This window comes from Jaculus jaculus, chromosome X (genome assembly GCF_020740685.1).
Source record: "Jaculus jaculus isolate mJacJac1 chromosome X, mJacJac1.mat.Y.cur, whole genome shotgun sequence".
Taxonomy (NCBI): domain Eukaryota; kingdom Metazoa; phylum Chordata; class Mammalia; order Rodentia; family Dipodidae; genus Jaculus; species Jaculus jaculus.
The window spans coordinates 67,860,536-67,884,425 of record NC_059125.1 but is presented as its reverse complement, the minus strand read 5'-3'; the positions used below and the strand labels follow the sequence as shown (position 1 = coordinate 67,884,425).

Here is a 23,890-nt window from a genome sequence, read left to right as displayed (position 1 = left end):
TCAATGGTCAATGGTGGCAACCCCCACTTTGTGGTTGTTCTGTCTCTCACCTTTAATATAGCAACTGAAAGTAGGAGCTCATGAAACCGTTCGTGCTTGACTGCATGAACATAGGGAAAGTGTAAAAATAGTTAATCATTATAGGGGCCTGGCGGCTGTGCTTGAGGTAAATAATGATGGGATTGTCTGATGTTAAGAAATAGCAAAAAGTTTCTATGAATTCTGTGGAACTGTACCTTTCTTGACGTTTTCTCTTGCATGACATGATCAGAAAATAAAAGACTGAGGTTAAGAGCTGTGGCAGCAGAGAGAGAGAGAAACTCAGCTGCCTTCAGCATTAGCCTGTCAGCTTGCATCAGAACTTGACTGTGAGTCATTATTGAGCCTCTCCCTTTCACATATCTCTTTGGGGACCCTCCTTCAAGCCAGGGCTGGTCCCTGGCAATCCATGACACTCCACACCTCCCAGGGTAGCTAATGGCAGATTAATTGCTGGGAGATGGTGAGTTATGTTCATCAGTGGTACTGTCAATGATAAGTTGCCCATTCCATGGTTAATAACTTTCCATTCATAATCATGTAAGCATTCTATATTTAGCTCAGTGGGTTAAAAAAATGTCATGAAAGTAAGATGGGGGTTAATGCAGAAGAGAATGTATGTTAATGGGAGGAGTGTGGCTAAGAGAGGGAAACTGGTGAGAATTAGATCAAAATACACTATATACATAAATGAGAATGTGAAAGTGGAAAAAATCATTTAAATTTCTAAAAATGTATTTCATTGGATTTTTCTAATTCCTAAAGGCATAATACAATATGGAAAGTAGTAAAATTCTTTTCTAATGTTTTATTGATTCTTTGCTTTTTTCTCAATTTTTATTAACATCTTCCATGATTATAAAAAATATCCAATGGTAATACCCTCCCTCCCCCCACTTTCCCCTTTGAAATTCCATTCTCCATCATATCCCCCTCCCCATCTCAGTCTCTCTTTTATTTTGATGTCATGATCTTTTCCTCCTCTTATGATGGTCTTGTGTAGGTAGTGTCAGGCACTATGAGGTCATGGATATCCACACCATTTTATATGTCTGGAGGGAGCACTTTGTAAGGAGTCCTACCCTTCCTTTGGCTCTTACATTCTTTCCACCACCTCTTCCATATTAGACCCTGAGCCTTGGAAGGTGTGATCGAGATATTACTCAGTACTCTAGTCACTTCTTTCCAGCACTATGATACCTTCTGAGTCGTCCCAAGGTCACTACCATTTGAAAAGAGAAGATTCTCTACCCAAAGTGACAGTAGCATTAATATAAGGGTATAAATATTAAGAGAAGTGCTTACTGGGCAGTTTGATAAGCATAGTGTAAAATTCTTATTAACATGATATATTTAGCTGGGTGTGGTGGTGCACACCTTTAATCCCAGCACTTGGGAGGCAGAGGTAGGAGGATCGCTGTGAGTTCGAGGCCACCATGAGACTCCATAGTGAATTCCAGGTCAGCCTGGGCTAGAGTGACACCCTACCTCAGAAAACCAAAAAAAAAAAAAAAAAAAAGATGATATATTTAGGTGTGTAGCTCAGTGGTAGAACATATAGGTCTTCCATGAGAGAGGTCCTGGTTTCCATCTCTAGCACTCCAAAGAGTTATATGTATGCCCCCTTTTCTGGACTGTCACTCAAAAATAGTACTGCCATTTAATGTTTATTTTCAAAGAAGTATTCTATTTCCATGAATATCATAACCAGAAATTCATCAAGACTCTCACAAAAATACTGATTTTGAGGCTGGAGAGATGGCTTAGCAGTTAAGGCACTTGTCTGCAAAGCCTAAGGACCCAGGTTCAATTCCCCAGAACCCATGTAAGCCAGATGCACAAGCTGATGCATGTTTCTGGAGTTTATTTGCAGTAGCTGAAGGCCCTAGTGTACCTATTCTCTGTCTCTCTTTATCTGTCTCCTTCTCCCTCTCTCAAGTAGATAAATAAAAATAAAAATACTTATTTTGAAAAGTACTATTTAAAGTCCTCTATATTCTGGCTTACTTGCAGATTCTACACATCTGGATCAGCAGGTAAAGCAATGATCATGCTTTAACTTCTGGAAGCCAATCTGCACTGTTATAATGCCTCAAACAAAATGGCTAGCCCTACTTTACCACACTGACTTTGTTTATAATAATTCACTATACCATTTGCCCAAATAGTGATTCACAATAACGGCTTTCACTTCTATACTCTTCCTGTACCATGGAGCAATCCTATAATCCCAACAGGCCCCACTGTACTTAGAAAGGGCATGGTCCAGTCAAGAAGATATAAAAGACAGTTTACTGAATAGCTCCAGGGGAGACATAAAAGTATGACATATTGTCTTCTCTCTTTCTGACACATCACCATTATCTAACTGGGCCAATAATGTCTGTGGCCATTGAAGACCATGACAGCCTTTCAAGTTCCAATTGCTTCTCACTCAAACAGTCTTAATATGCCTTCCACCCCTCACTGCTGTATTCTACACATCACAGTCATCTCATACCTCTCAAATTACCTGGGAAACTTCACATGAAGAAACTCAGTACATATTGAAACAATGATTTGACTCCTGCTGATACTAATTGGTTGTAGTACTTGATGCAATTGGATGGATAGTAACTAGAAGAGTAGGAATGATAGCTTTCCTGCCAAGACATAACATGGAATATGTCAGAATTTTATTTCAGGAAAATCCAACAATAGTATGCCCCATCTCAGAAATGTATGATGTGAGTTCTGCTCTTGTTCCTTAATCTATCTGATTTACGTAATTATTACATATTGGTTGACTTATAAAACTAAGCTACAAACACTGATCAGCATTCTAATGATCACCTTCAATGTTCTCACTACATCTCTAAGGCTACTTTTATTCTCACATTCTTTCCCTGTGCATGAACCACTCATCCCAATTGCTGTTGCTATTTCCAACTCATTTGCATTTGTTCGTTTTCTCGCCCTGACTCTCAGTTTCTCATTCTGTGTCTCAAGTTTTAATTCTTGCCTCTTATTGTCTTAGATTTAGAACAACCTTTACTATATCCTCTCTTCTTCTTACCCATTTTTTCCTACATTATCAGCTGGGTTTGGACTCCCAAATATGACTTGAATAAAAGTTTTGCTCTTGCCTTAAGCATAACATAGTCAAGTAAGATTTGTTCCTGGGACCCAAAAAATGGTTTGACATAAATCAATAAAAGTGACATACCACATTAACAGAATTAAGGATAAAAATAATATGACAATCTTATTTTTTGGATTTACTATGAGACAGGGTTTCACTCTAGCTCAGGCTGAGCTGGAATTCACTTTGTAATTTCAGGGTGGCCTTGAACTCATGGCAATCCTCCTACCTCTGCTTTCCAAATGCTGTGATTAAAGGCATGAACCACCACACCCAGCTGATATAATAATCTTAATAGATACAGAAAAACAGTTTAAGTTGCTTTATTTGTTTATTTGAGAGAGGGGGAGAGAGAGAGTGTGTGTATGGGTGCTCCAGGGTCTCCTGCCACTGCAAATGAACTCCAAACACATGTGCCACTTTGTGCATATGGTTTTTATGGATACTGGCGAACTGAACCTATGACATTAGACTTTCCAGGAAAGCACTTTTAACTGCTGAGCTGTCTCTCAAGCCCGGGACATTTTACAACATGCAGTCTTTGTTCATGACTGAAAAATTCTAAACAAACTATCCATAGAGGAAATATGCCTCAACCTAATGAAGGCCATGCTTGACAAAAGCACAGCTGACATCAGGTTCAATGGTAAAAAGCTAAAACTTGTTGGGCATTGTGGCACACACCTTTAATCCCAGTACTTGGGAGGCAGAGGTAGGAGGGTCACCAAGAGTACATGGCCATCCTGAGACTACACAGCAAATCCAGGTCAGCCTCCTGGGCTGGAGTGAGATCCTACTTCTAAAAAACAAAAAAAGCAAAAACCTTTTTCCTTTAAGCCCCAAAGTAAGACAAGGATGCCCATTCTCACCATTTCTGTTCAGCATAAGAATAGGAGTCTTAGTCAGCTCATAGATAAGAAATATAAATAAGAGGTATTCAAATGAAAAGGAAAAAAATAAAATCTTCTCTTTCAGCTCACATGATGCTATGTGCCAAAAGCTCAAGAGAATGTATAAAAAAAGATGGAAATAAAAATAATAATTCTAGGTAAGTATGATGGTACATGCCTTTAATCCCAACACTTGGGAGGCTGAAGTAAAAGGCCTGTTGTGAATTCAAAGCTACCCTGCAATATTAGTAATACCCTCTTAAAAAAAAGCAATTAATTCATTCATTAATCAAATAATTATTTCTGTAACATTGTAGGATACAAAATCAACATAAAATCAGTCACATGTTTACAAACTAACAATGAACTGTCAAAAACAGAAAGTAAGAAATTAATCCTACTTATACTAGCACCAAAGTAAAATACTTAAAAATAACATAACCAAGGACACAAAAAACATTGTCTACAAAGCTGCAGTAATCCAGACAGCATAGCACTGGTGAAAGAACAGAAAAATTGGTTAAGGGAGCAGAATAAAGGGCCAAGAATGGATTTACATAAATACTGCCAACTGATCTTTGACAAAGGAACGAACACAATGTGATAGAGAAATAATGCTTGCATGAGCCTGGGTAGGGGGTTATTTACCAGAGCATTAGTGGCTTACCAGGAACTATATTACTGAAAAAAATAATCACCCCACTCACTCAGCAACACTCAGTTGCCAATAACTCCTTAGGGGTGGATGGGGGGAGGGGTCTCATGTCTTCCACCATCCATGATGGAATGCTGCTGCTGCGGGGGCCCAATCTTATTTAAGTCTTTTGCAAGTAAGGACAATTGCTCTGAAGTCATGAATACAACAACCATGTGAAAAAGAAGAGCTTGATTTTTTTTTAAATTTAATGTGGTAGGATCTGAGAAGATAGTTCAGTTTGCAAACATGAGGATATGAGGTTCCATCCACAGAACCTGTAGTAGACAGCTTCAGTTGCTAGGATGAACTTCCAAACAAGGCACAGTTTATGGGAGGAGTGGCTTTTACTTGAAGCTTACAGATGTAGGGGAAATTCCATAATGGAGAAAAAGAGAAAACCCACCACCAAAAGCAAGAGCAAAAGAACTGGCAGGCTAACAGCAGGGAACCCAGGCAGAACTTAGGCACTTTGCATATCTTAGACTGAATTCAAATCTGCCCCCAATGATACCTCCTCCAGCCAGGTAGCTGGAAATACAAAAAGCTTTAATAACACTCCTGAATCTATTGGGGGAGGGCATCTATTCAAACTACCAGAGAACACATAAAAATCAGGCATGGTGGTGCAGGCTTGTAATATCAGCCCTGGGAAGGTAGAAACAGGAGGATTCCTGGGGCTTGTTAGTCAGCCAGTCTAGCCTAATTATGCCTGTGAGAGACCCTGTCTCAAAAAAAAAGAGGTTCAGGGCTGGAGAGATGGCTCAGTAGTTAAGGCGCTTGCCTGTGAAGCCCAAGGACCCAGGTTCAATTCCCCAGTACCCATGTAAAGCCAGATGCAACAAGGTGAGGCATGCATCTAGAGTTTCTTCCTTGGAGTGTCCAAAAGCCCTGGCATACAAGTTCTCTCTATATATCTGCCTCTTCCTCTCCTCTTCTCTCTCTCACATGAATAAATAAAATATATTAACAAAAAAAGGCAGTGTTCCTGAGGAACAACACCCAAATTTGTCCTCTGGCCTACATGCACATGCAACCCACCCTCACACACAAATTCTTCTTTATTTTTTGGAGGAGAGAAAAGAGAGTATGGACATGCCAGGGCCTCTCACCTCTGCAAGCCAACTCTAGATGCTTGTACCACATCATGAATCTGGCTATCTGTGGGTACTAGGAATTCAAACCCAGGTCATCAGGGTTTGCAAGTAAGCATTTTTAACTGCTGAGCCATTTCCCCTGCCCCCACATAATATTTTTAATTTTCAAAAATTTTTTACATTTATTTGTTAATTTCAAGCAGAGAGAGAGGCAGGGGTTTGAGTGTGACAAGGTTTGAGTGTGACAAGGCCTAGTGGCACACTGAAATGAACTCTAGACACATGTTCCACCTTGTGCATCTGGCTTTACATGGGTACTTGGAAATCAAACTCAGGCCATCAAACTCTGTAAGCAGTACCAAATTTTTTCAATGTGGTACATTTACACAATGAAATTTTATTCAGTTATAAAGAATGAAATTATGACATTCATATGAAAATGAATGGAGCAGAAAATCATTATGGAAAATGAAATCATCCAGACCGACAAATACTGCATATTTTTCTCACATGTGGCATGTAGGACAAAATAAATAAAAGGACATGAAAGAAGAATGGGAACTATGAGATTGGAGAAAGAGGCCTAAAGAAAGGAACAAAAGAGGGTAATGGAATATCTATGTCATGAAAGCAGAAGGGAAAAGTATTTTGGGGGGGCAGGGAAGAGTGACCAGCAAGAGGGGGAGAGCAGCAGAATGGAGGACAGTGGGGGTTTACTAAGAACAAATTATAATAACATATTTGTATGAAAATGTCACAAAGAAACCAATTTATTTGTATGCTAACAAAAACTTAATTTAAAAATATGAAAATTTCTTATAATTTAAGATTTGCAGTCCACATGAACCATACCACAACTATCCAATTATGTGAATGGAGTATGTAACAGACAGCTTCAGGTTCGCTGACATGAACTTCCAGACCAGGCATAGTTATGGAAGAAGGGATTTATTGAAGCTTACAGATCCAGGGGAAGTTCCATAATGGCAGAAGAAGCTGGCCTGCCTCACAGGTCCAAGCACAGAGAAGCCACAAGGCAAAAGCCAAAAGCCACACAGCACACTTCAGGAACTCCAGGAGGAACTCAGGCACTTTGCATGTCTTTATATTGGAATCTTAAATCCATCACCCCACCTTAGGGCTAGATCCTAAGATCCACCTCCTCCAGCCAGGTGGCTGCAGACCCAAACTACAAACTAATAAAACACTGATATTCAGTTGGAGGCCATCTATTCAAACTACCACACAGTACAAAGCAGCTATATACTATGGATAAATGAATGGTCATGTGCCCACGAAATGATGTCAACAACTTACAAATGGAATCTCATAAAATTAAAAGGCTTCTGCATAGCAAAAGAAACAGTTGAGTGAAGACACAACCTACAGAATGGAAGTAAATCTTTGCAAGCTATACAACTGACAGAGGATTAATATCTAGAATACACAAATAACTTTCAAAAAGTAAACAAGAAAGCAAGCAATCTATTCAATAAATGTGCTTATGAAATGGCTAATGAACATATGAAAAATTTTCAGCTCTCCTAGTCATTAGAGAACTGTAAATTAAAACTATACTAATTCCACATTACCCCAGTCAGAATGGCAGTCACTTAGAAAAGAAATAACAACAAAAATTGGTGAGGATGTGGACAAAAAGCAAAGCATAAATATTGCTGGTGGGAATATAAACTAGTACACCACTATAGAAATCAGTACAGAGGTTTCTCAAAAAAAAAAGGTTAAAAAAATAGATATTTCATATGACCCAGCTATACAATTCCTGGTTATTTACCCAAAGGACTCCAAGTAGATATATCACAGAGATACTTTACTAGCAATGTTTATTGTAGCTATTCATAATAGCTAAGGATGTAACCAGCCTGGTGTCAGCCATGAGAGGAATGGATAAAGAAAATGCAATATATATATACATACTGGAACTTTTTCAGTCATAAGGGAGAATGAAATATTGTTATTTGCAGAAAAATGGATGAAACTGAAGATCATCACAGTAAATTAACTGTGTCTGATGCTAATGCAGAAAGACAAATAGTGCAAGTTCTTCCTCATTTGTGACTTCTAGAACTTTTTGTAGTTGCATAACCCCCCCCCCCCACACACACACACGACATGAAAGCAGAAGGGGGATCAGGGAAAGGGAGCCTAGCAGGAAAGGGAAAATAGGGGGACAAAAGTGAGAGAATTAGAAGAACATGATCAAAGTACATTATATACTTGAAATAAACTGTCTCTGTACAACCCAACACTGTGTACAATGAATATATACTAATAAAAGTTTTAGGTTTTTTTCTTCAAGCAGAATCTCATGTAACCCAGGCTGGTCCAAGAACTTGTTATGAAGCTGAGAACTACCTTGAACTCCTAACACTCTGGCCTCCACCTCCCAAATGCTGTGATTACAGGCATGTGCCACGAGGCCAAACACTACATATTTTTTTAAATAAAAAGCAAAAATGAAGCAACACTGGAAGATAATTATATCATGAGGGTGCATCTATTATAATGGGTTACAACCCTTGTAAGAGAGACGGCAGGACTTCCCCATGCCATGCAGAGGATATCTTGAAAGATAACTCTCTGTGAACCTTATCAGACACCAGATTTTGTGGCACCATGGTCTCTAGGATTTCCCAGCCACTACAACTATGAGAAATAAATGTGGCTTTTTTTATTCAATCAAAATCCCCCCCCCCCAAGAAAGGAAAACAAACAACAAAAACATCAGTAGGCTAGATTTGGCACATGAGCAGTTTGCTAAACCTTGCTGTATATGCTTGAACTTGTCTTTAATTCTTGGCCCTTCATGTCACTCTTAATATGAGTTATCGCTAGCATAAACTCTCACCACAAACAATTTGGTGCCCAGGCTACCCTAGATGACCTAGGCAAAACTTACCATGTCCAAAAATGAACATTATCACCTTCCCTACCAAACCTTCTCTTCTCACCATAGCCCCTATAATAGTGCTTGACAGTGTTGTTAATCCATGTATTGAAGTTAGGAATCTGGTAGTTAGCTTTAATTTATCCCATCCCTCCTTTGCCAAATGGTCGACAAATTCTACTTGTTCTCCCCCTAAAACACTGTTACATTTGTATCTTCTTTTCCTCTCATCCCCTGTCTTTGCTATTGCTATCAAAAGATTAACCAAGAGATTAAACTACTATGATATTTTCAGGCAAGTTCAGATTACTTTAAGTTCCCCAAATTTGCCATGAAGTTTTATATATCTTCACCACTACATGTATCCCTTTGCCTGAAATACCTTCCCCCTAAACTCCTATTCCCTCCTCTTACCATGTTAGTGAACTCCGAGTCAGTATTCAAATCTCAGATTAGACTGTCCCTTCTTCATTTAATCATTACCTTCTCCAAACCACTTGGTTTAAACAGAATACCCCTGAGCATCCTAAAATATATATTCTTTGAGGATCAAATTCATAACTAATGGAAAATTTAAGTAACCATATCAGAATTTTAGTTATCAAAGACGTATTTACCCACAATGAGCTGTTGATCAGAGAGACCTACAAGGTTTCCTGAAACAAGACAGGCTTCTGTCAGAGCAGTTGATTGTCCACCAAAGGTTCATGGTAAGACCATACTACTAAAGACATCATATGCTATTGGTACAGAACATGGAGAGACCTGGAATCCAAAAGAGAGCCAGTCCCCAGACAGTTAGCCTGTCCAGTGATAGAAGGCAGTACATGAGCTACTTTACTGGGGGAAAGTGGCCAACATCTGTCCAAGCAATTTGAGGTCTAAGCTACTCAGAAGCAAACAACCTGATGTGATGCTCACACAAGTGCAATAGTGGCACACAGCCATGGTGGGTAACCAGCTGACCTTGGGTTGGCTAATAGATCCACTCAGTGGACAGGAACCCATATCTGGAACTGGGAAACAATTCAGAATTATATTCAGATAAGGATTTTGCTTTCCAATATCAAGCTCCCACTAATCTTGGGCTATAAGAGGGTCTATACCCATTAAATTCTCTCTAAACTAATAATGGCTATCCCATTTAACCTATGCTTACTTTACTCTCCATTGGGGAATATGCTTCTCTTTTTCAGACAAGAGCAGGACCTGAAAAGAGAAACAACCCATCGCACTTCGCCACAGAACCAGCTGAAATCACAAAGGAATGGGGAAATGAGCAAGAGTGCTGCTTTTGTGATGAACCTGATATCAGCACAAGGATGAAGGAGGACAGACTCTGAGGACACTCAATACCTACCAAACCAGAGACCCAGAGGCTCCTAAGAGCCCATCACTGAAGTAGACTTAAAACACACCCAACATGGTTCAGGGAATTTTGCAGAAGAGGGGGTGCAAAGATGGTTAGAGCTACAAGTTGGGACATTATGCACAGGGACATTGCCTCTCCTCCATAACTGACCGCTGTCCCCACAACGCATGACCCACAATCCCCATATGGATGATCTGCATCTCCAATGAGGATGGTCCCTTTGGAAAAGGGCAGGGATGAGGGAAAGGATAATACCAACATATGCTGTTTACATACTAAGTATGTCCATAACTAATAAAAATGAATAAATAAAATAAATCCAAAACTGAGAAAAATGTATTTACCTATTAAATACTGAAACAGTAAACTGCATTTCATTACATTATTATTTCAGTAACATCAACTTTTATCTTAATATAAAAGGAATCAATAAAGCTATTATCACTTGAGGAAAATTATTGCATGTATAATCATTCATCAATAACACAATATTACTTTACAGAAACTCTTGCTCCCACAAAACAGTACACAAAATGTGAGTCAAACCTTGGACTCACCAAAATTACAATTTCCTCATATAAAAGACCCTGGGAAATCATTAAAACAATGAGTGCTGAGTCCATAAATGGTGATACCCTACCTTACTTCTGTTATTGTACTTGTGTTTTGTGTTTTTTTTTTAAGAAAGTCTTGCTATCCTGATAAGAACATGATCTTTTGGGGGACATACCCCTTTTTGTCATCCTTTTTCTTTTTTTTTTTTTTTTGAGCGCGACAGACACAGAGAGAAAGACAGATAGAAGGAGAGAGAGAGAATGGGCGCGCCAGGGCTTCCAGCCTCTGCAAACGAACTCCAGACGCGTGCGCCCCCTTGTGCATCTGGCTAACGTGGGACCTGGGGAACCGAGCCTCAAACCGGGGTCCTTAGGCTTCACTGGCAAGGGCTTAACCGCTAAGCCATCTCTCCAGCCCAGTCATCCTTTTTATATCAAAGTTAGCATAAAAAAGCAACCACTCCAAAAACATCTGCAGAATGAGATTAACTTGTAACTAGTCTGGCTTCTGGGACATCTTCCTTCCAAAATCCTGTCTGGTTTTTTATAAAAAAAAATATGATGTCATGGCATTGGTCCCAAACTTTTGAGCTGTTCATAATCCACTTCGCATGATTGTCACATATTCTGACAAGGCATAGGAGAGTGTTCATGTCCTGTCCTCAGCCTACCTTCCCAGTCTCATTCCTAGCGTCTCCTTTCACACATGCTCTCTTCAAGGCACACTAACTGTTCTTGGAACACTTTTAAACTTTGATCATTCCATGCCTTTGCAAATGCTGTTTCCTATCTGAAAGGTCCTCCCTGTTCTCACCTGCCTAGAAAATAAAGGTCAGCTGAAATATCACCGCATTTATAGCTTTCCCTGGCCCCTCTCATAATCACCATGTCCCTTATTTGATTTCTGCACCATTGTGTTTATTCTGAAAATATACTAAGCTAATCTTCAGAGTGAGAGAGAAGAGGGGACTTGCCCTGTAGCAACTACAGCACTGTGTCTTAAGCATATTGTTCAAGCAGCAGTGGGAGGATGGGGCTGGATGACCTTTAAATCATGACATGCTCTGATGCTCATCTTTCACAGTGTCTGTACTCTGTGTGTGTGCATGTGTGTGTGGTGTATAGCAATGACAACGGAGAGAAAGAAGTGAAATTGGGAAGGTGGACACAGTGTACTGGGAGCACATGGGAAGACCCACAGTACTTCCACTTTACAGTCCTGCAGAGGTCCAGCCCTACAGCCAGCACTGGAGGGAGGGTAGGGGGTGGGAATGTGAGGCGGAAGCAGGAGGGACTGCACTCCCCGGGAGCGTGCCCGGCCTCAACCCCGGACCGATCACCTTCCGCTCCAATAGGGCAGCATCCTCCACGCTGTGACTCGCGCCTACCTTGCCAGGGAGGGCTCTAGTCAGCTGCGCAGCCCCACAGGTGGCACGGGCCGGGTGAGAGGGTTCCCGCCAGGCTGGGCAGTGGAGCGCCGCACAGCGCGCCTTCGCGCCTCCCAGCCGCCTCCCAAGCAGTTCCTACCCAGCGCCAGCAGGCCTGCTCGGTCGATCTTCGAGCCGAAGATGCGGCGGGGCTGGAAGATGGCTCTGTCTGGGGGGCTGCGATGCTGCCGCCGGGTACTGTCCTGGGTGCCAGTGCTCATTATTGTTCTGGTCGTGCTCTGGTCCTACTATGCCTACGTCTTTGAACTCTGCCTCGGTAAGTGGGGCTGGGCACATAAGATGGGGAAACGATCCTCCTGCAGAATCGTCTACCCTTCCCTTCACACTAGTGTCCCCTGTGTTCTCAGCCTTCACTCTGCGGTTTTCCCTGAGCTCCCCAAAGAACTTCCTGTCCCCAAACTCTGTCTTTTCACAATTTCTCCGGCGTCCTCCCAGGAGGGTCTCACCACGTCGCTATCACCTTCTCCCTAGTGTTTTCTTATTTCTTTTCTATACCCACAATAATTTCCTGGCTCGTCCCACTAGGGCCCCCTTTTCTCATTCAGGGTAACCGCTTACGTTGCACCTTCAGTTCTCACCCTCCCCATTGAGGAAACCCCTTACCATGTGTCTGTAAACTGCCTGTTCACACTACAACCGAGTCCCACCAATGTATTCAACTACAAGCCCCATTATTTTCCCTCCTACTATAATCCTACTAGGATTCTGTACTGGGGATTCCCTATTTGGACTCCAGAAATATTTCCTGTACTCTCATAACAGCTCTTTTTTCCCCCACACTGCGATCCATCTTCTCCCTGAGATCCTCTCACACAGGCTGAAGTGCTTCATATCTTCACCCACTTGTGACCCTACTTTGTACTATCTCACTCTTCACAGAATGCGAATCTATACTGTTTCCCTGTGGGCTTTCCCCATTTTTTTTTCAGCTGCTCTAACAGGATAGGAGTTCCACGCACAACTACTCTCACACTAAAACTCTTGATTTTACCACACTGGGGTTCCTCTCAGTCTCCAGCCTTTCTAAATTGTAGGATATTCAACCCTTTAAAGGGGCCCACGTTATTTTCTGACACATCATACTAATGACCCTACTTTTTGTCACACTATGATCTGCCTAGTCCCCTATATTCTCCTACGACAATATTCTATTTGCCCTTCCAAAAGGTTCCCTCTTTTCCTTCTTCCTCCCTCCCTCCCTCCCTCCCTCCCTCCCTCCCTCCCTCTCTCTCTCTCTCTCTCTCTCTCTCTCTCTCTCTCTCTTTTTCCTGGAGTTTTATGGCTCCCAACAGTTACCTACAATGAGAAACACACTCTCCTACTCTTGCAGTGTTTTTCCATTGTTGACATCGCATTTGGCCATCTTTGTCCTCTGGTATTTGCCGCTAACTTCTGTAGGATTTCACTTGCCCTTTGTCTTCTCAAACCTGGGAAGCCCTGTTTGTTCCTACTGAAGTTTTTAATTCTGCCTACCCCTTCCAATGAGAGTGTCACTTTCTTGTTTCCTTTTATTGGACCACCTCTTCAATGACTCTGGTCTTCTCTCATACACTGTCCTGTCTGACCAGAAGCACTCCATCCTCTCCTTATATTATAATATGGTTCTCAACATAGGTTTTCTTCAAAATCAAAATGCAACAATATTTTCCAATACGAACTCCAAGTCTCTCCCTTACAATATTCTCTCAACTCGAATTTCCCTAGTCCTCTATCTTTACTGTGAATAATCTTTTAGTGTTCTAATAATTTCACAGTAATTTTCACATTATATTCTATATTTTCATAACAGAGCCACTGATTTTCTTACATGTGAAATTTCTCATGGACCATTGAAGAATCCCATCTATTCTCAAAAAAAGATTCTATTACTATCGATCTTTACTTCAGCACTAGAACCCCATTGCCAGCATCTTTGCACTTGTGACCACAAGCTTCCCAATTCATTAATTGTGGAATTCTCACTCCTATGCCATTAAAATTCTAACTTGTTCTACCAGACATCCCCTCACATCTTCCTAAGTCTCCTTTATTTCCTTTTAATAAAACTTCTCATAAAATGAAAATTATGGTTAAGGTGTCACTTTTTTTTAGGTCTACAACCCTACTCCAGTTATAACCCTCTTCTCTTACATGTTTAACAAAACTATGTTCTACCATAGACTGAACTTGAATGGACTAGGGACGGAGGAAATGACCCTTTTTCTTCCAAGATTGGACTTGCTTCTAATCAACTCAGTACATTAACATTTAGTTTTCCTGGCTTTCTTCTTAGGGATATTATGGAAAATGCAGTAAAGGTGCTTAAAATTAGTTTTATCATTTCCCTTCATAAATAGAAGTTTGTTCTATTTTTTTTCCTTTTAAAAAAATATTTTGTGTATTTTTATTTATTTATTTGAGAGTAACAGAGAGAGAAAGAGGCAGTTAGAGAGAGAGAGAGAGAGAATGGGCACCAGCCACTGCAAATGAACTCCAGCCACGTGTGCCCCCTTGTGCATCTGGCTAACGTAGGTCCTGGGGAACTGAGCCTCGAACCGGGGTCCTTAGGCTTCACAGGCAAGTGCTTAACTGCTAAGCCATCTCTCCAGCCCTTTTTTTTTTTTCCTTTTGAATCTCAGTCAGGTATTAAGGTATATTAAGTAGACCTTGGAACAACTGGGAAGTTTTCTTATGAAACCTCATTATTTTAGCTTTTGTAAATGATTGACTAAAGGATCAAAGGTTCTGTTCCATTATTATGGTATGGACATTGCTCCTAGGATCAATGCCATATTATAAGCACGTTTAGACATATTTTGGAGTCCCTTAGTACTGACTCACATGAGCTTTGCCAAGAAATGTTTTTAAAGATTGGTAACAATGATGCCTAACTTGTATAACACTATGTGTCAGAAAATATCATTAAGTATAGTCAATGTATTAACTATACATAAACTCATTTAATCCTCACAACCATATGAGGTACCTATCTCCACTGTGTAGATATGTAAACACAAATGAACAAAATGAGATAAGACTAAGTTAAAATCAGTACAAATATATCCTCAGTACTTGAGAAGTAGAAGCAGAAGAATCAGGAGTTTAAGATCATTCTCAGCTACACAGAAAATTTGAGCTACATGAGACCCTACCCCCTACCCAACCCCTGCCCCAAATAGAGAACCATTACGAGTAATTAGCTTTCTGTAAGGTTTTCTTTTCTTTTTTTCCCTTTTTGAGGTAGTGTCTCACTATAGCCCTGTCTAACCTGGAATTCAGTCTCAGGTTGGCTTCAAACTCATGGCGATCCTCCTACTGCTACCTCCTGAGTGCTGGGATTAAGGGCGTGTACCACCACGCCCAGCAGCTTTCTGTAAGTTTTTAGTTGTGTGGAAAAAGAAGCCAAAAAAGGCTTAGGATTTATTTAGTTAGTTTTACTTAACATACTTTTGCAGTACTTACTATATGCCAAGAACTATGTCTAAAGTGATGAAACACAAACACACACACAATCCTCTTAACTTATGAAGTACGCACTAGTACCATCATTATACCCAATTTGCAGCCAAGTAAACAGAATTGGTGAAGTAGTTTACCGAAGGTCACAGAGCTAGTAGAAGGCTAAATTTGCATGACAGTGCATGCCATATGACTTCACAGTCCATGCTTTTAGCTACCATGCTGTCTTAATTAACATCCTGCTTCCTTTCAACTAATACAGAGGTCCAAGCATGGGGCTCACAGGCCAGAAATAACCTGCAAATATATTTTGTTTGGCTTGCAAAGTGTTTTCTTTATTATATCAATATTATTTGAAAATCAGAATAAGACCAGTATAGGGGCATACTCCTATAGTCCCAACACAGGAAGCTGAGGCAGAATCAATTGAGCCTAGATAACATAGCAATACCCCATATCAAAACAAAAATCAGAAGACGGCTGGAGAGATGGCTTAGTGGTTAAGGCATTTGCCTGCAAAGCCAAAGGACCCAGGTTCAATTCCCCAGAACCCATGTGAGCCAGATGCCCAAGGTGGCACATGTGTCTGGAGTTTGTTTGCAGTGGCTGGAGGCCCTAGTGTGCCCATTCTCTCTCTCTCTACCTCCTCTTTCTCTCTCTGTCTCTTTCAAAGAAATAAAAATATTTTTTAAAGTGCCAAGAATCAGAAGAATAAACAGCTTAGATTTCTAATCCTTACTTCACCATTCTAACCTTCCACTTTATTTTGTAATTTTTAAACACTTGAACAACCTAGATTGCAGACATGGTAAATCAAAATTTTCCTGAAGTCACACATTTTTGTAAATAGTAGAAAATTGAAAAGCAGACCTCCCTGATAACCATACCATGCCTTTTCTAAGCCAAAGTAAAAGGTTAGGGTTTACATACAACTCACAAAGTAATATTAAAGAGCTAACTCCTTTCTAAAGATTTGACCTGTTATCTTTCTCTCTAATATCAGAATATAACAAGCTGTGATATTTTTGTGCTGTAATTCTTAGACTAAATTCTGTCATTACTAGCCAGGGACCTGGAACAAGTCACCTAATCTTTCAGCCTCAGTTTCTGTATAGTCATTTCTGTAATAACGTTTGATTATTCATATCACAAGTTCTTGCTCAGGACCTAATACATGTCAAGCATTGCTGTTGAGTACTTTAAATAATATGGTGCCTGAAAAACATTTACCATAGTTTATAGCACATTGTAAGACTACACTGGATACCAATTTGTTATTGTTCACAAAAATAATATGGATTCTGCTTAACTCAGGAAAAGAAGAGGCATAAACTTTTAGAAAAGGAAAAAAGTGATAGTATCCATTTTATTGAAGCAAAATATATATAACATAAAATTAGCCATTTTAAAGTACTGACTTCAAGGTCATTTAATACATTCATAATCTTGCGCAGCCATCATTTCAAGATAGTTCAGCCAGAGGACAATGGGGTAGACATTACATCTCAAAGATAGCCCATTTTTCTAGTTTTTTTTTTTTTTTTTTGAGAAACCTCCATACTGATTCCCATAGTTGCTAAACTGGTTTATAGTCAACTAACAGTGTATAAAGGTTCCTTTTTCCTTGAGTCCTTGCCAAGTATTTGTAGTTATTTCCTCCCTTGATGAAGCCATGCTGAATGGAGTGAGATGGAATCACAGTGTAGATTTGATTTGCATTTACCTGATGGCTAAGGATGTTGAACACTCTTCCAAATACAGGCCATTTTTATTTCTTCTTTTGAGAACTGTCTATTCAATCATTGGGCCATTTATTGATTGGATTATTTGAGTTTTTGGTGTTTAATTTGTGAAGCTCTTCATAGATTCTAAATTTGAATCCTCTGGCAGAGGTTGTATTTGTCAGGGGTTCTTTAGAGGAATAGAACCAATAGAGAGAATATTACAAATGAAATTTATCATATTGGATTACATAATACAGGCTAGGCAGTTCAATAATAGCTGCACAGTGCAAAGGCTGAGAACTCAGTAGCTGCTCAGTCCATGAGGCTGGATGCCTCAGCGGACCCAGTCTGGTACTGAAAGCCTGAGGGATTCCTAGAGAGCCGCTGGTCTTCAGCCCACATTGGCAAGCCAAAGAAGCTGATTCCAGTGTTAGCAAAGGGTGTCAGCAAAGGGTAGATATACTTGTCAGCAAGGAACGAGGGCAGCCGTGCAAAAAGGACCTAGTTTTCCCAGAACTAATGTGTGTGTATCTCCATCAGAAGGGCTTCCAACTCCAGGTAAGGGTCTTCCCCCCTCAGTTGATCCTTCCTGAAAATGTCCTCATAGACTTGCTGAAGAGGTGTGTCTCCTCCTTGATTCCTGATCCAATCAAATTGACAATGGAGACTATCATAGATGTATAGATTACAAAGATTTTTCTCTTTTTTCTATTATTATTATTATTATTATTACTTTGGTTTTCCAAGGTAGGGTCTCACTCTAGCTCAGGCTGATCTGGAATTCACTCTGTAGTCTCAGGGTGGCCTTGAACTCTCAAGGATCCTCCTACCTCTGCCTCCCAAGTGCTGGGATTAAAGGTGTAGGCAATTATGCCTGGCTCTTTTCTTCTATCCTGTATACTGTTTGTTCATTCAAATGATTGTTTCCTTTGAAATGCAGAAACTTTTTAATTTCATGTAATCCCTGTGTTATTTCCTGTACTATTTTAGTCCTTCTCAGAAAGTCCTCTATTATCTTTTCTTGAGGGTATGTATAGTGTATGGGGTGTGGTATGTGTGTATCATGTGGGCATGTGTGTGTGTGAAGATGCCTATGGCCTGGGAACATACATGTGAAGGCCAGAGGAGACTACCCAGTGCCTTCTTCCATCACTCTTCTACTTGTTTCCTTGAGATGGACTCACTAAATCTGAAACTGCTTTTTTTGTCCAGACTAGCTGACCAGCAAACCCAAACAATTCTCCTATCTCTACTACCTCTCCAGGATTGGGGTTATAGGCCTTATATGGCCTCTCTGGCTCTTTACACGGGTGCTTCAATTGAACTCAGTCCATCTTAGGCCCTCATGCCTGTGTGACAAATGCTCGCTGATCCATTTTTCCAGCCTCCACCTATACCCATATCTTGTACTATTTTCCCTACTTTTTCCTCAGAGATTCAGGTCTCACATTAAGGTCTTGATCTATTTTGTTTTCTGTGGTGTGTGTGTGTGTGTGTGTGTGTGTGTGTGTGTGTGTGTACACGCGCACACACACACACACACACATGCAGGGTAAGGTCCATGTGTCCGGTTTCATTGTTCTGCACATGGATAGCCAATTTTTCCAGCACCATTTGTTGAAGTCTTCCCTTTTCCAATGTATTTTTTAAATGTATTATTACACACATACAGTGAGAAAGAGAGAGAGAGAATAGGCACACCAGGGCCTCTAGCCACTGCAAACTAACTCCACACACATGTCCTACCATGTGCATCTGACTTACATGGATTCTGGGGAATTGAACCTGGGTCCTTTTGCTTCACAAGCAAGTACCTTAATCCCTAAGCCATGTCTGAAGACATTGAGTGTATTTTTGACACATCTGTAAAAGACTAGGTGGTTGTGTTTGTGTGAATTTATTTCTGGGATATCTATTCTGCTGGTCTACATGTCTGTTTTTGTGCCAAAACCAAATTCTCTTTAAAAAAACACTTTAGTTCTGTATTATAATTAGATAGCAGAGCATTTCTCTTCCTATTTGGAATTATTTTGGCTATTTAGGGTCTTTGTGTCTCCATATCAACTTAAGGTTATTTTCTTGTTGTGTGCAAAATGCTATTGGAATTTTGGTGGAGTTTGCATTGAATCTGTAGATTATTTTCAGTAATGTAGCCATTTTCATAATATTAATTCTGTCAATCCATGAACATAGGCATTCTTGCCATCTTCTATAATGTTATCTTCCATTTCTTTAGTATCTTGGTTTTCATTGTAAAATACTATTCTCACAGCTCTTACTGATTTGAGATGTAGAGAATGGTAGACACTGGATTTAAAATTACAGTTTTTAAAATAAAGAAACAGCTTCTTCTCTCTGGCCTTTATAAGACTTTTACTAGGTTTCATAGTCCTATAAAAGTTGACTCTGACTGTTTTTGTCATTTTATTAATTGCTGTTAGAGAGGAATAGAACCCTGGGATTTCCTGCATTGCCATTTTTGGTGGCAATGCTATCCATTTTGAGATTAAAAAGGAAAATGGTCTAGGAGCTAATTCTACTCAAAAGATAGAAATTTGGGCCAGGGGAGATTGCTCAATGTTTAAAGGTGCTTACTTTGTAAATATTCAAGTTTGAGTTGGGTATGGTGGTGCATGCCTTTTAGCCTAGTACTTAGAAGACAAGAGGCCAGAAGAGGCTATATAGAATGTTCAAATTCAGCCTGGACTAGAGGGAGAGACCCTCTCTTAAGATAAAGGATCATTCAGTTTTGAGGCTATCTGCTTCAAGAGTAAATGAATGAGTGGTAGCAACATTACTGTTAGAGACACAAATGAAGACTGATATAATTGAATTTCTTTCAACAAGCAGAGAATAAATGTAAATGTATCTCAGATCTCTATTTCAAATTCCATTCCCTCTTCTAAATCTACTTTCTAAGAAACACCTAAGAGGAAAACATGAGAATCAGAGTCATTCATTTTGATATTGAAATTATTTTTTAATATTTTTATTTACTTATTTATTTGAGAGAGAGAGAGAGAAAGAGAATGAGAATGTATGTACCAGGGCCTCTAACCACTGCAAACATACTCCAGATACATGGGCCAATTTGTACATCTGATTTTACATGGGTACTGTGGAATTGAACCCTGGCCATTAGGTTTTATAAGCAAGCACCTTTAACCAATGAGCCATTTTTCTGGCCCTGAATAAATTATTTTAAATCATCATGTATACCTTCCAGTAGTCACAATATCTTTATAATCAAACAAATTTTCACCTAAATTTACTATAAAAGCTAATATCAGCTGGGCATGGTGGCACACACATTTGATCCCAGCATTCAGGAGGCTGAGGTAAGGGAACACTGTGAGTTAGAGGTCAGCCTGAGACTAATTCCAGGTCAACCTGGGCTAAAGTGAGACCCTACCTTGAAAAACAGAATAAAACAAAGCAAAGCAATAAAGCTAATGGCATTGTACAATTTCACCTTTCTCAAAAAATGATAATGAGGCTGGAGAGATTGCTTAGTGGTTAAGGTGCTTGCCTGCAAAGCCAAAGGACCTCAGTTCAATTCCCCAGGACCCACATAAAGCCAGATGCAAAAGGTAGCACATGAATCTGGAGTTTGTTTGCGTTGGCTGGAGGCTCTGATGTGCCTATTCTCCCTCTCTCTCTCTCTCCCCCCCCCTCTCTCTCCCTCCCTCCCTCCCTCTTTCTGTATCTCAAATAAATAAATAAAAATAAAATATGTTAAAAAGGATAATGAATGGCTAATAGTAATTAGGTATTTATTACATGTCAGGTAGTAAAATACTTATACTCATTTATATCATTTGATCCTCATAACAACCTGATAACATTATCAATTTTATCCTCATTTGAGAAATGAGGAAACTGAGGTATGGAGTCACTAATTAAGTTACCTAAGATCACAGAACAAGTGTCACAACCAAAATATAGACACATACCAAATGTTTTCCTACAAATCAATCCAGTAAGCTTCTTTCCCATATATATCATGAAGTAAAAAAGAATTTCATGTTGGAAGTACACACATATCTAATGGACCTGTAATATTTGCAGACATCTCATGGTCCTTTTCACATCACATGCCCTTTTTTGTTTGTTTTTAGTTTGGCTTGGGTTCCTTCTTTTATTATTATTTTTTTTTTGTCAGGCTCAAGCTAGCTTTGAACTTATAGTAGTCCTCTTGCTTCAATCTCCTGAGTCCTGTGATTGCAGACCAGAGCCACAGCATTCAGTTTGCAAGCTGTTTAGTACTGTACTGACTTAGTATTCACTTGCCACATATGCCTATTAAATACTTTAAATGTAGCATCTGGATTCAAACATTCTGGTGGCATAAAATGAAAAATATTTTTCAAACCTTAGTGTAAAATGAATATAAAATATCTCAATAAAGTCTTATATGGGTAACACTTTGAAATGGAAATATTTTTATATACTGGATTAAATGAACCATATCATTAAAATTAATTTCACTTGGATAGTTTAAGCTTTTTTCTTATTAGAATAATTTAGACCATGTGGCTCATATTTTGTTTCTCTTTGATAGCACTGTCACGAAAAATCTTCCATGTTTCCTTTTACTATATTTATTGATCATTTCATTAGGCCCATCCTACCCACACCCTTGTGTGAATCTATAATATGCATCAACTTAGAAGACGTCATGAGTTATGCTTTGGTTTTAACACCAGTTGACTGTGATGAAAATCGATTATAATCTACCTTTCCAAACTTTTCTCCATATCTAGTTGCAAATAATTAGTAAATGGCAAGAGAAAAGAGGAAATGCACTACAAAAAGCTATTTGACAACTCCAGTCATTTACCTCCAAAGTAGTGAACTGAAATTTGAAGAAACAGCTGGTGTAATTGCCTATATATCTAGATTACTCTATAATCATGCTTGACAATTTATCAATAGACTTGACTAAATGTACACTTACCTAAGAGACCCATGATTAGAGATTCATTTTTTAAAAGTTGAGTATGTCTCTTCTAACATTTTCATTTTAAATATGACTTTAATAGTCCAAAATGCAATATTAGAAAAATAAAGAAAAAGTCAGCTATGGTGGTTCATGCCTATAATCCCAGCATTCAGGAGGATCATCATTAGTTCAAGACCAGCATAGGATACAGACTGTTGGCCCGTGCTAGAGGGTAACTGTATATCAAAAGGAAAAATCAGAACTACCAAAATAAGTACTACCATCTTTTAGAAGTTTTTTTCCCCCTCAGGAGCATATTACTTCTAATGGGAAATTTTGCTAGAAAATGCTTTCTCCTTAGACTTAATGGCTTTTTATAGAATTTCAGGAGTGAGACTAATGTCTGTTATCTTAATCTTCTCCAATATTTTTTTTTGGCATTGAGCTTCAGGCTTTATTATTATGCAGTAGGGAGGGCCACACCTTTCCCACCCACACAAATTTTAAACTGATATTACTCTGAAAATCCAGACAACTCCCTATATGTTTCCATGTGGACTTTTGAAGACAATACCACCAGGAAAATTCCAAGTTTTCTCCCGTAAACACAGACATCATTATTTACAGAATCTACTTTTATACTGATGGTAAAAACAATAGAATTCATCAGTGAACCAAGTTCCTTATTATTTCACTTAGGTATTATTATTAAACATCTTAACTGTCCTGGTGACTTCATGTTCTTAATTTCTTGGTGCATTCACTCTCCTTATCCTTCTTTGGAGTTTTGGTGCCTTACCTTAGCACCTAATACAAGTACATATAGAGGGTGGTGATGAATAAGCCCCATTTTGTATAAGAGAATTCTTTTTTTTTAAAATATTTTGTTCATTTTTTATTTATTTATCTGAGAGCGACAGACACAGAGAGAGACAGATAGAGGGAGAGAGAGAGAATGGGTGCGCCAGGGCTTCCAGCTCTGCAAACTCCAGACGCATGCACCCCCTTGTGCATCTGGCCAACGTGGGACCTGGGGAACCGAGCCTCGAACTGGGGTCCATAAGCTTCACAGGCAAGCACTTAACCACCAAGCCATCTCTCCAGCCCTATAAGAGAATTCTTAACAGATGTGATATATAACTCAGAAAGACAGCAAGGAATGCTTGGAGGAGGCAGACTCAGCATGTGGAAAAAACTCCAGAGGCTAGAATCTAGTCTCAGCTTTACTGCTAACTTGTTCTGTAACTTTAGGCATATCATTTGATATGACTCCAGTCATTAAAGTTCCAGCACTCTGAAATCTTAGTTCAGAGGTCATAATAATAAACATTCAAAAAATATTAATAACCTTGTGCTGCATACCATGCTAGGCAGCATTTTATATGTAAATTCATTTTAATGCTCAAGTAACTTTGAGAGTTTGTTTGGAGGTTCTACCAGGGTAGTGTAGCTACTCATATACTCTTGACCGAAGATCAGTTCTCCTCTATTCCAGAAGGTAGTCCTCTTCTGACTTGAAGTAGTGAGGGAGGAAGGGGACACCTGCCTAGCTAGCCAGATCAACTGAATCAACCCTGGTGATCAATGGAATGACAGATGTCACAGCCAGATTGTCCTCACATCCTAATTATGATAAAGTAACTTTAACAGTTAGGTAATGTTG

The 23,890-nt window shown here is 39.5% G+C and overlaps 1 protein-coding gene across 1 annotated transcript in view; it reads left to right on the top strand.

Annotated features, from left to right (window-relative positions):
- Positions 1 to 12,044: 12,044 nt before the first annotated feature.
- The window catches only part of Zdhhc15 (zinc finger DHHC-type palmitoyltransferase 15), an 85,160-nt gene continuing 73,314 nt past the window's right edge, over positions 12,045 to 23,890 (top strand). Inside the window, exon 1 of the mRNA XM_004666984.2 lies at positions 12,045 to 12,379. Coding sequence (XP_004667041.1) covers positions 12,244 to 12,379 — 136 coding nt within the window. The 5' untranslated portion in view covers positions 12,045 to 12,243. The remainder of the gene's footprint in view (positions 12,380 to 23,890) is intronic.